At 45.9% G+C, this 12,611-nt stretch overlaps 1 protein-coding gene across 1 annotated transcript; it reads left to right on the forward strand.

Annotated features, from left to right (window-relative positions):
• The first annotated feature begins 214 nt into the window (after positions 1-214).
• LOC5502772 (enoyl-CoA delta isomerase 2) lies at positions 215-7,597 on the forward strand. Its single transcript, XM_001623881.3, has 8 exons — positions 215-296; positions 901-1,066; positions 3,259-3,854; positions 5,128-5,297; positions 5,465-5,585; positions 5,807-5,896; positions 6,610-6,753; positions 7,098-7,597. Exons 1-8 carry the CDS (start codon positions 276-278, stop codon positions 7,251-7,253), a joined length of 1,464 nt encoding a protein of 487 aa, XP_001623931.2. The 5' UTR covers positions 215-275; the 3' UTR covers positions 7,254-7,597.
• The last annotated feature ends 5,014 nt before the right edge of the window (positions 7,598-12,611 follow it).

Here is a 12,611-nt window from a genome sequence, read left to right on the forward strand (position 1 = left end):
TGTTTGGTTATGGGGGGGGGGGGGGGTTAGGCATGATCAAAAAAAATTCTACAAAATCTGTCTCAATTTCCAGGCATGATATCGTACTATTATTACTTACTTGAAGTGCTATGCCTAGATTTTTAGAATTGCGATTAAAAAAAAAAAAACGCGAGAAATGAATTATCCTCTAGGCGGGGGAGGGGGGAGGGGGGGGGTCTTTTCAAACGAGTGTGTCATAGTTTTCGCGCGCTTTTTTATATGCTTGTTGCAATGCACCCTGGGAACCATGCATCATGGCCGATGGAGTCTACGAGGTAAGAGAAGCCGAATTACTGCTCGCTTTTTACTTGTACGCTCTTGCGGTATGTTGACATTTTTACAGCTATCCTATAGGTAAACACGGTTATGTTAACATAGCTAGCTCGCTTCGTTTGACTCGCCATATCGGCAGAAATATCACGCAGTCCTTGTCTCTTGCTTTCATGTTTTTGTTTGCCAAAAAGAAGAAAACATCTCTCACTTCGCGTGTTTGAGGCTTAACATTTTAGGTTTGCTCGATTCCTCGGATTTCACTTGTAACGGGACATTTTTTCTCTATGGGTTCTCATAGAGAATTCTCTTGTATTTGCAAAGACGTTGTCTAATATTTTCCACTCCTTTCACTTTAGCCACGTGCCTATAGCTAGTAATGCCAATGCACGTTTTTCCGTCTGTCGATTCCGCCTTCCTGGAACTAAACTAAGACTCTGGGATACATCAGTTACACCGATGCTTGTTTGAGTGACAGGAAACACTGACTATAAATAGGATAAAATAAGTAAAAACCCTGTTTTAATTAATTTATTGAAGAAACTCCAGTCTGTAGCTCCAATTCTAGATGGGAAACAAATTTTAATTGTTTCAATTCCTTTTTTTAAGATTAATGAAATAATAGGAAGGCGTATTACACAATCTGGCAAAGAAGAGTACCTGGTCCATTGGAAGAAGTACAAAGTTTGGGAGAGTACGTGGGAACCCTTGGAAAACCTAAGACCCTGCCTGGCAAACGTTGCGGAATTCATTCACAAGGCTTACCCGATTCCAGGTGAGATCTCCCCATTACAGGCGATGTCTATAAAAATTATTGCTGCACAATTCACAATTTTTCTATTGTACAACGACCTCAAAAGTTGTGATGTTCTTCAAGTTGTTCTTTTTCTTTGGAAAAAAAAAGTAAAAGGCTTATTTTATTACATATGTATAAAGAATGTCCTATTCTGAAACACAAGCTTCTAGTAAGCTCACATATCTTCAACAATTTAAATTCAGGAAATAAAAAGATACTATCCATTTCTAGACCTGGAATCGAACTGATTCAATGCCCTTATACACTGACACGCTAACACACTGGGCCACCCGTGATTCAAGTCTATAGTACAAAGACAGCTGTTGTGAAACATGACATCTCTATTCTATATATCACATGTTGACTGATGTTGTATTGACAACAATTATTACAGGTATTTATTTGATTTATCAAACTTAGCACCAAGGCATAAAGGAACAGAGCTAGAATTTATTGAAATCTGAGAGTTTCCAATGAGGCAACTTCAATCATTTCCTGGAAATTCCTGACTTTGGAAAGAGGATCTGGTCAAGATATTTCAAATTAGCTGCTTGGGTCCACTGATGGCCATTGTTTTCGAAGCTTTGTAAAAAAGATATAAGTATGAAACTTTTCTCTTTCAGAAGGTTAATGTTACGGGGTGCCTTGAAGTGAAAATTCTATCGAAAAAAATATTTTTGCATCTTTAAATTCCCTACTACATTACCTTTATTATAGCAAAGAAAAATGTTTGGATTTTTATTACCTTCTCTATATAATAAGAAAAAAAAACGAATTTTGCTTGAAGACTTTGTGTAAGCATCAAGGTGTTTTAATCCTTTAATCCTCTTATCACTTACTGGAACCCTGTGTCCCCTACATCCGGGTCCTTCGGTTATAGTTAATTAGCATACTATCTTTACCCGTAAATCATGACTTCAAAAATCTCAAATTCAGTTCCTTTGTCTTGCGGAAAGTCATCAAAAGCCGAACACAGTTTGGTAGGTGTGTGTATATGGTAATTGACATAAGCCATAAAACGTAAAGATCTGCTGGATACTTTAGACACATTAGGGTTTTTAAGGGATGTGATTGGCTGAAAACAAACGTGTGATTAAAACCCATTAAAAATAAAGCATTTCATCAAACCCAGAAACAAATAGGATTATCATATTTCCCGTTTATTAAGCTTTACAATGACATATATCATGAGCATATTCGATTTAACCTGAGGTGCGTATCAAAATTTTTCCTGGACACTTTGGGTTTTTCAGCGTCCTGCAGGCTGAAAGCACCCTGTAACCTTAAATGCTCTAACTTGCTCAAATATTAATCTAATAAGCAATTGACAGTTATATTGCCGATATTTCTACCTTAAGTGAGCACATGCATAACAAAAGAATCAAACATTCCTGACAAAAAAACATTGTCCCTACTGTAGTGTCCCCTTACAGTATATGTATTGTGATACATTTACTGTATTTTTGTGTATTTATCGCTACAGTACTTCCTTTAATGCAGTGCATTAAAGATACAATATGAACAATTATGCTAAAAAAAAGTGCAAGAACTTATGCTTCATTCACACCAAAACCATGTTAAACAAGGTTTTTATTTGCCTGATAACTTGCCAAGTTTCTCATTGAATTCTTACCAGCTAAATGATCACTTAGTAACATGTACAGCACAGTCTATTCTGTTTTGTTCTTTGTTCTGTCCACTCTTGGGAGATTATTAAGCCACCTTTAAACTGGTTTAAAGCCGCATTGTCACCAGTTTACTTCCGGAGGTCCGACGGAAACCTCAATCGTTAAAAGACAAAAGAATCTATTAAAATCTGAGATATTAAACACGCCATCCGCTCTAAATTATCAATCACATCCTCACACAAACTTCCAATAAACACACTGCTTTCAATATTTTGAAATATTTTTCGCGTTTTCCGTTAAAAATCATCGGATATTGTTACGTAACCGACCGGAAGTAAACTGAGGACAATGCGGCTTTAAGTGCTGGTGTGAATGCGGTATTTCAGTAGACTAACTGTAAACAGAGCAATTTGACTAAAAAATGCTAATTTTAACAATGGGCCATTTTGTGTGATGTGATTTACCAGCTATGTTTTACTTTTAATAATGGGCCATTTTGTGTGATGTGATTCATACAACTACATGTATGTTTTACTTCTTCAGGACTTTATGCTTCTGAGATTCTTCACCTTAAACCCAAGTTAGGAGGACATCTATCTCAGCCAAAACTAAAGAAAATCACCCAGGTAAACAAGAAAAAGTTAAGAGCGACCCATCACAAAGCTATCTTGGACGAAATTATGAAAGAAAAGGCCAAGGAGATTGATGTTAAAAAAGAGAGAAGCACTATAAGCAGACGTGGCAAGAAACGGGAGCCAGAAGTCACACGTTATGTCCTCAGAAAGGATGATCAAACTGTTTTCAATGGACAAACTTTAGATAAAAATCAAAACTGTAGAATATTAAGCAGTCCAGAGGCAAGACATAAGCGTAGGAGGTACAATTCCATGGATGACAAACATCCCATGAGGGCAATGTCCCCACGTAAGAGCAAAGACCATGCTTTGCTAGCTATGGCAAGCGCAAATATGAAAAATAATCACTTTAACTTCCTTGGCATGGATGAGCACACTAGTGAACCTGTTAGAACAACAAGGACGCATGGCCAGCTGCAGGAGAGTATTATGGTCTGTCAGGAAGGAGGTGTTCTCAAATTGACTATTTGTAATGAAGCAAAACAGAATGCATTAACAATTGAGGTGAGTGATATTAGTATAAGATCATCTCTTTTTTTTTACCAAGAAATAATTATTTTCTTCTATAAAAAAACAAGCTTACTGTACAGTATCTCCATTTGGCGAGTTGATGGAGAGAAAGATTGTTTAAAAAAAAAAACTCTGGAGAAGGCATGTTCAGGAACAGTGGCAGTAGTGCTTGTATGGTAGTAGCTTGAAAAAGCTGATCCAGATATCACACAAAGCTGATCCAGATAACACATGGGACACACATATCATATAGGACACCGGGATCACATGAAACACACATATCACATGGGACACACAAATCACATGGGACACACGAATCACATGGGACACACGAATCACATGGGACACACGAATCACATGGGACACTCGAATCACATGGGACACACGAATCACATGAGACACACAGATCACATGGGACACACAAATCACATAGGACACACAGATCACACGGGACACATCACACGGGACACACAAATCACACGGGACACACGGATCACACGGGACACACAAATCACACGGGACACACGGATCACACGGGACACACGGATCACACGGGACACACGGATCACATGGGACACACGGATCACATGGGACACACGGATCACAGGGGACACACGGATCACAGGGGACACACGGATCACAGGGGACACACGGATCACAGGGGAAACACGGATCACACGGGACACACGGGACACACGGATCACACGGGACACACGGATCACACGGGACACACGGATCCCAGGGGACACACGGATCACAGGGGAAACACGGATCACACGGGACACACGGATCACACGGGACACACGGATCACACGGGACACACGGATCCCACAGATCACACGGGACACACGGATCCCACAGATCACAGGGGATACACGGATCACAGGGGAAACACGGATCACATGGGACACACGGATCACATGGGACACACGGATCACATGGGACACACGGATCACATGGGACACACGGATCACATGGGACACACGGATCGCATGGGACATACGGATCGCATGGGACACACGGATCGCATGGGACACACGGATCGCATGGGACACACGGATCACACGGGACACACGGATCACACGGGACACACGGATCACACGGGACACACAGATCACATGGGACACATGGATCACTTGGGACACACGGATCACATGGGACACACATATCCCATGGGGTCTGCGGATCACATGCATAGCAATTCATGCTACAAACTTTGATCATCATTTAATGGTGCATGGTAGTAATTAAGTTTTCTATGTCTCAGATGTGTGAGCAACTTGTAGCAGCTCTTCATGAGGCCTCTAAAGATGATGTGAATGTTGTAGTTATCATTGGTGCTGGGAAATACTTCTGCAGTGGTTTGGATTATACCTGTGTTTTTACAAGAGGGCCTCAGCAAAAGCAAAATACAAAGTTGCTAGTAGAAAGATTTAAGTAAGTAAACAGCTGGACATCTCTTTTTCCTTTTTATGTTGCAATTCAATCTTGTCCCCAAATTAACTTTATTTTAAAGCCCCACTCCACCACAGGATTTGAGTAACTTTTAAGGACCCCCCCCCCAAGGTTTGGAGTATTTTTTTAACTATGATGTGTTTTAACAGGCTGCTGGTGGAAGTCATCATTCATTGTTCTAAGCCAATAATAGCAGCAGTCAATGGGGATGCCAAAGGCTTTGGCACATCACTTGTTGCACTCTGTGATATTGTCTATGTGTGTGAAAAGGTAGAACTTTGTTACCATCTTTTTTTAAAATCCTTGTTCTTCAAATACTGTGAAAATGCTTTTGTGTGTATAATGTACTTTCAAGCAAAATAAGCTAAATTGGTTTCTACAAAATTAGATTACCCTTTTAAAAAAAACTGTCTGAAGTCTTTGAAAGAAGCCCAATTGGTGCGTGTGTTAAGATAGTGTTTTTAAAAGGCTTGTGTTCTTCCAATTTCTAGATAAACCTGGAACTTTCTTTCACCAAATGGGGCCACACTCCTATTGGCTGCTGTACCTATACCTTGCCACAGGCTGTGGGCCATGCTGGGGTGAGTAAATGCCTATTGGCCTGTGTGTAGATACCCTAACTGCTTCAAAATGAACCTCCCCAAGTACCTCACCTTAGAGGAAAAATAAAGAATAAGCACCTCCCAGCTAATTTGCAGCTTTTTATATTAATTTTAAAAGTGGGACTGTATAGGACCTGTTGGAAAGCTTGGATACCCTGACTAGGTACAATGGTGTTTACCTTTGACTCCCATGTGCCTTCTGTAACACAATCATGAGCTTTTAAGTTTACTAAATGTGATTTACAGTCTGGCTGAATTCACCTCTTCTCAAACCCCATTTGTGGACAAGCATTAGGTTGTGTTAAAATTATGCATGGAAAGAATGGTCACAATGAGTCATAATAATATAATTCAGAATAAGTTAAGCAAAATTCAGAGACTTGAGAACATGAACTTAGAACTTATCTGAAATAAGGTAGACATATTGTATAGAATTTCCTTAGCAAAGAATTTAGGGTGAGCAACGTTTCTTAATTTTTTATTGGTTTTCATCAAAAATTAATTAAGCTGGTCACAGCTTAACTTCTAGTTACCTGTATTCAAACCTTTCCTTTCCAGCCTATTGGAGAAAAGGGCTCATACTTTTCAAAACTGCTTGCTAAAATTGCCAGAGGTTCTGAAACAATCTGTCTATTAAAAAAAAGAGTTTTACAAAATTTGCTGAAAAATTGCCTTGATGTACCTGTTTGCAGGCGTATGGGATGCTTCTTTTTAGTACCAAAATGTCTGCTGAAGATGCATGGATGAATGGGCTTGCATCAGAAACCCTGGACAGCGACTCCTTTACAGACATTGTCTCACAAAGAGCCAAAATCCTGGCTGCAATGAACACAAAGGTAACCTTGGAATTTTCCTTGGATTTGTGAATAAAGTTGCTCAATCCCACGTTTTTAAAGAAGTGGACATTTATTTAATAGTTTATAAAAATGAATAGAAATAAATGCATCAATGCTTTATTCAACATTTGGGATCAGATGCCAGTTACAAATAAAAGATCTACACATATATTTTGATTAATGGATGTCAGTCGTGTTAAAATTCTCAGCTATTTCTTTTATATTGCTGGTTATGTAAGCGATTGTTGTATGTTCTTAGAGTTTATTAACCAGGACCTCAAAAACACATGAGATCTTACAAGTAGAATAACTTTTCTAACAGGACAAATTTATCTTTGCTGTAGTGTATACAAGACACGAAGTCCCTCCTACAAGGAGAGAATCAGCAAAGACTCAAAAACATCAATGCAGAAGAGTGTAACCTGTTACAGAAATACCTGCTGGACGAGAGGGGTGTTGCCGCGCTTGCCACAGCATGGAAAGAGGATGTCATGGGGTAGGCATCATCCCAGATAGGAATTGGAGATGGGATACAGCATCCAAAGGAAAAGGGGTACACCACTGAAAGGTGATGGGGTGGTGTCTAAAGGGTGGGGCACACCACTCAGAGGTAATGGAGAGGCCTAAAAAAAAAAGGGGTGAGCCTCTGAACTGGATGGGGTGACCCCCTTTGTATATTTCTTTTTCTGGTGGTGATACCTGTTTTTATCATATTTGCAGAATATAATTTTCAGCACTTATCTTTATATAATCACTGTATGTAATATATAATTTAACACCTTTTAGACATAGATTCTTTTAGTATTGTGAATACATTTTTAGAAATAAAATTTGAAAAATATAATTTGTTTGCTGTCATACTTATCCCGTCTTTTTGCAATTTTCTTCCCTACATCTTCCCCCTCAAAGTGACTATTTTACCCTCACACACTGCACTATCCTAGAACGAGTTGCGAACGGTTCGATGATTTGTTTAGGGGGAGGTACACGAGGTCCCGTTGCCACACCTTGTCATGCCTATAACTGTTGAGCCCTCCAAACCCAGAATGTGCCACGATGACAGGCATTTGACAATATGGGTTAGGGACCTCCCTCTGTCATTACATTATTTGTGCGAGCCCCCTAGATACGTCGGTCGCAACCATTTCCAGACAGTCTGCGATGATAAGAGTGGGTACGACCATATCGCTTTGACCGAATCTAGCAGTACATTATTCGGGCTTTCTTGGAACGGTTGTTATTTTGTATACATACACATCCTTCCATTCGGGTGAAAAGCAAGCGCGTACGTGTAAAACTCTACAGGTTTGCTCGCAACGAATTACATCCGTTCCCTTGGCGTTCCTTGACGTCAGTCATATCGGCTAGCTTGCCCCCCCTTACGGATGTATCTGGTCGGATTTTGGGCCTGCCCAGGCAGCTGCATATATCGCAATTTTTACCCTTTACTCCTTGGGGTACACATTGACTATTACAAAGTCCACGTTAGTCCGGGGGGGACTGGGAGGTTTCAGAGGAACTAGTGGGAGGCGTGGATCGCCCCTCCGGGCCTCCCAGCCCCGTCTCCCGTCTTAGGCCTGGGAGACGCGAATCGCCCCTCCGAGTACCCCAGCCCCGTCTCTATATATCAAGCGTATAATGTTTCACGTACATAAACAATCGGCGATCGCTAATGTAGGCCGGATCGATTTCACGTACATAAGCTTTTGGCGATTGCTAATGTAGGCCAAATCGATTTCGCGTACGGGGCGATTGCTAATGTAGGCCAAATCGATTTCACGTACATAAACAAACGGCAAAAGCTGATGTAGGCCAAATCGATTTCACGTACATAAACAATCGGCAAAAGCTAATGTAGGCCAGATAGATTTCGCGTACATGAATAGTCAATTAGGGCTGCAGGTGTTTCGCGTGCATGAATCGATTAGGGCTGCAGGTGTTTCGCGTGCATGAATAATTAGGGTGTAGGCCGGGCGCGTGCAAGCCCAAGGACTTGCGCGTACGCGACTTTTTGGGGCAAATAGCGATGGGGCCGCGAAAACGAGGAGGGCCGCCAACCTACGGGGTGTGGAATAACCGTTTTTCGGCCGTAAATTCAAAGCCGCTGGCGTGGCGTTTAAACCTGAGTTCTACTTGAACACCTCGCTCCCGAACTCCTCGCGAATTTCTCGCAGTCTCTTCTTCATCTTTTCGCGTGCCTCCAGGGAGGGCCCTTTCCCGCTTTTTTTATCACGCGGCGCGAGGCCGTGTCGAGCTCTGATAGCGGCCTTGAGCGCGTTGTATCTCTCTTGTTCCTGAAGTATTAGCCGAAACTCTTCGTCTGAGATACGCCCGTCTTGCAGAGCCTTAGAGACCAGCTCGCTGATCGAGTTTTTCTTACTCTCCGCTAAAACCATCGTGTCTTCGTGTTTAGCCACCTTTCTCGTAAGAACCCTAGAGACCACCCCCGCGCCCGCGCCCACGACACCGACCAGCCCAGCGACCCCTGCCAGCGGAGCGCCGATCAGAGCCCCTATCCCACTCAAAGAGACTCCCAGCCCAGCGCTGGAGAGCTCCCCTGCAGCGATGCCGGATGCCACAGACACAGCATGGGTAACGGCGAAGGCGCGCTTATACTTCTTCCGCACCTTCCGTCGATAATGTGTTATCTCATTGTCTAGACCTGCCTGATTGTCACGTATTACCTGGAGTCGGAAGCTTTGCACGTCGCCGCCGGTGCTCGCCGGAGCGGTAGGCGTTTGCGGGGGGCAGACGCTGGGAAGCGGGGGGTATATGCCACCGCTGCTAACGTCGCTGTTCGCCATGCCTGTTATGTCGGGCCTAGGTTAGCTTAAATACGAGGCGAACGGGCTTGCCCTTAAAGTCCACCCGTCTACCGCGGTCATCCCTGATCCATATTCGGATACTCGAGACAAACTCAGAGGAAGACACTGCGACACAAACGGGGATGTCGGGCCCATAGACGACTTTCTCGTGCGGCCTCCCGCGGGTTTCTAGGCAAGCGAGAACGTTTGAAGGCTCGTCTAAGGCGAGGCACTGCGAGCTGTCTACGATGTCGCAGAAGATGTAGAAGGCCTCTATTTTCGGCAAAGTCACCTTAAGTGGGGGGGCCCCAAGGGCAGTGCGAGGCCCCGCTTACCCATCTGATCGTCTTTAGCCTCTAGGCCAAATAGTGCGCAAAGCTCGGCGTTCAGGAACACAATGCCTGTGGACACGAGCACGATCTTCCCGGTGAGGGGATCCAGCTTCGCGGTCAGAATCTGGCTTTTAGCGTGGTTGATCGTTTCCACGATGGACTTGGCCGTGTGGTGCCCGGCTGGCAGAGTAGCGATGGGCGGGAGGGAGGCTATAGTCGTTATCTGCTGCTCCCGCTCGAGATTATACCAGCTGTTAAACAGCGAGCACTGCCGGAGCGCCACAAAGCGTGGGCGCCTTATCGGCTGCTCGAAGAAGAGCGTCAGTTCACCTCCGGTGAACACAGCGTGTAGGACTACCATTGTGTTGAACATAGCCCGCCTTCGTGTTTAATAGGGCTGAGCATGGATTGGGAAGGCTGGCAGATGCTGAACGAGGTCCCCCGAAGGGAGGAGGAGGAGACGAAGAAGGCGGCAGTTGCGGCGGGAGCCTCTATAGCCGAGCATATCAAACACGCTATAGCCGAACAAGTCAAAAAACCGGTTTCCCTAGGTCTCTGACCCTCGAGCAAAAGCTGCTCTACGCCGTGCCCGCGACCCCCGTGGAGAGCACGGCCTCAGACATCACCCCACTACTCACGCAACTGGAGATACACGTGGCTGAGGACAAATCATTCACGACTAGGGTCCGAGACATATTCAAAGAGACAGTAGTCACGCACAAGTCCGCCAAGGAGTCTCGCCGTTGGCTAGCGGAGCCTTCCTATGGGTGCTGGCCACAGCAACTCAACTTTGCGGTCTGGTGCGCAACCGCCGGATGTGGGGTGTCCCTAACTGACCCCACTTTCGCCACGCTCCCCTCTGTCATCAGGGGATTTCTAAGGTTTCACGTCTACTTTACCACCCGGAGGATACTCTACGAACTCGGCGTCCCCCTGCCTGGCGACAGCCCGTTCACGCAAAAAGGTAACCCCTACAAGAAGGCCGCTTTCGAGCGTCTATGCATAGAGTTCGGTTTGCCGCGTAAGCCGGACTTCCGATGGAAAGGCGGGCGGAACCACGGGCTAGGCGATGTATTTGTGTTCTACCCGGGGGAGGGGTATCGCAACGTGCACGTGATCCGTGGCTACGACACGGCGGCGGATGAGTACCCGAGCCACCTCAATCTGTTTAGCGACGAAGGTGGGACGTACAATAGTGGGAAGCAGGTGGGTTACATACGCAACGACGAACACGGGGGCGTGCAATATAGCTGGTTTGCGCCTCCCAAAGGTGAAGGGCTGACAAAAGCAGGGCTAGAAAGACTCGACCGCTCGGTCGAGGCGTTCGTCTACACAGTGCTTGGCGCGCAGGTAAACGTCCGTTCCTCTATCAAGGGGGCCGGCGGGCGGGCCGGCCATTAAGGCGCAGGCGGAGTTCACAAAGCTGCTTGAAGATGCGATCATAGAAAACGACATCGCTCAAAGCGTGCAAAGGTACCAGTTAGCCGTGCAGGAGGCCAAGGTGAGACTGAGTCTTGCGGTTGCACCAGGAGTGTGGCTGATGCCGAGCGATCTGGTGATAAACACGCAAAGCGTCGTGGGCTACAACAATAAGCTGCAGAAAGCCACGGACTCCATAAAGCTCGGCGCAAACGCGATCAACACCGAGACAAAGCCAGTCGGTGCTCATAACATGGCCAGTGGGCATCCTAGTGTGCAACACGCGACTGACCACGTGCCGCCCCGGCGGCAAAGCGCCCCTGCGAAAGTGCACGCGGAGGGCGCGGCCCCTACCCCCGCTGCGCATAGCATGTCGGGCGAGAAAAGTGACCACACCGCCCTCAAGGCGGGGCTGTCGGCGCTCGCGGTGGCCGCGGCTTATTACTTGTTCCGATGACTGCTTTGCATTCGACGGACCAAGAACGCGGCTACGGCTAGAATGAGCAGCCACGCATTTTCGCCAAGGAATTTCACCGCTTCCCCTGCAGCCTTAAACACGAAGTTCGCGATGCTGCCTACTAGCCCGGGGAGAAGTTCGCCCAGCTTTTTCCCGATGGCCTTAAGCCCGTTACCGACCCCTGTGGCCACGGAGGAGAGCGACGTCACAATGGCCGCGATCGTCGTCGCTACGGCCAACCCGATAGCGGTGACGGTAAAGCCGTACTTTGTGAAGATGGCTTTGATGCGCTCTCTTAGCGGCTTTTGGTTCTCGAGCTCTCGGTTTTCGCGTTCTAGTTCGTCAATCTCGGACAGCCTCTCCTCGTTGCGCTCACGGGCCTCTTGGCGGCTACTCTCTGACGTGTTAGGGTCGTCGATGGTCTCCCTGTCTGTGGCTACCACCCCTCGCAGCTCTTGGATCCGTTCTGTGTTCTCCTGGATGACCGCGTCTACCTCTGCCACGGACCCCATCGCCAGCTTGAAGCCTCTCAGATTTGCAACGTCCTGTCGGACGCCCCCGTCCTCGTTGAACAGCTGTCTTGGTTTAGACCAACCCCCTTTGTCGAGGTTGCGAACCCGTATTAGCGTCTTCCCCCTCTGGTCTGACTGGAACCGTATCAGATTCTCGTTAAGGTCTGGGTATTTCTCCCTGAGGAACTGGAGACCGAGTCTTGTCGCTGCACCCTCTGTGATGAACAAGGTTTCAGCGCTTGCCGTTCCGGCGGTTTGCGTTGCGCTTCGCGTAGCCATGCTATGCGCAGCATGCATACGCGATGACGTGCTCGTCATTGGGATCGACTCCCCA

This window comes from Nematostella vectensis, chromosome 13, assembly GCF_932526225.1.
Source record: "Nematostella vectensis chromosome 13, jaNemVect1.1, whole genome shotgun sequence".
Lineage (NCBI taxonomy): Eukaryota > Metazoa > Cnidaria > Anthozoa > Actiniaria > Edwardsiidae > Nematostella > Nematostella vectensis.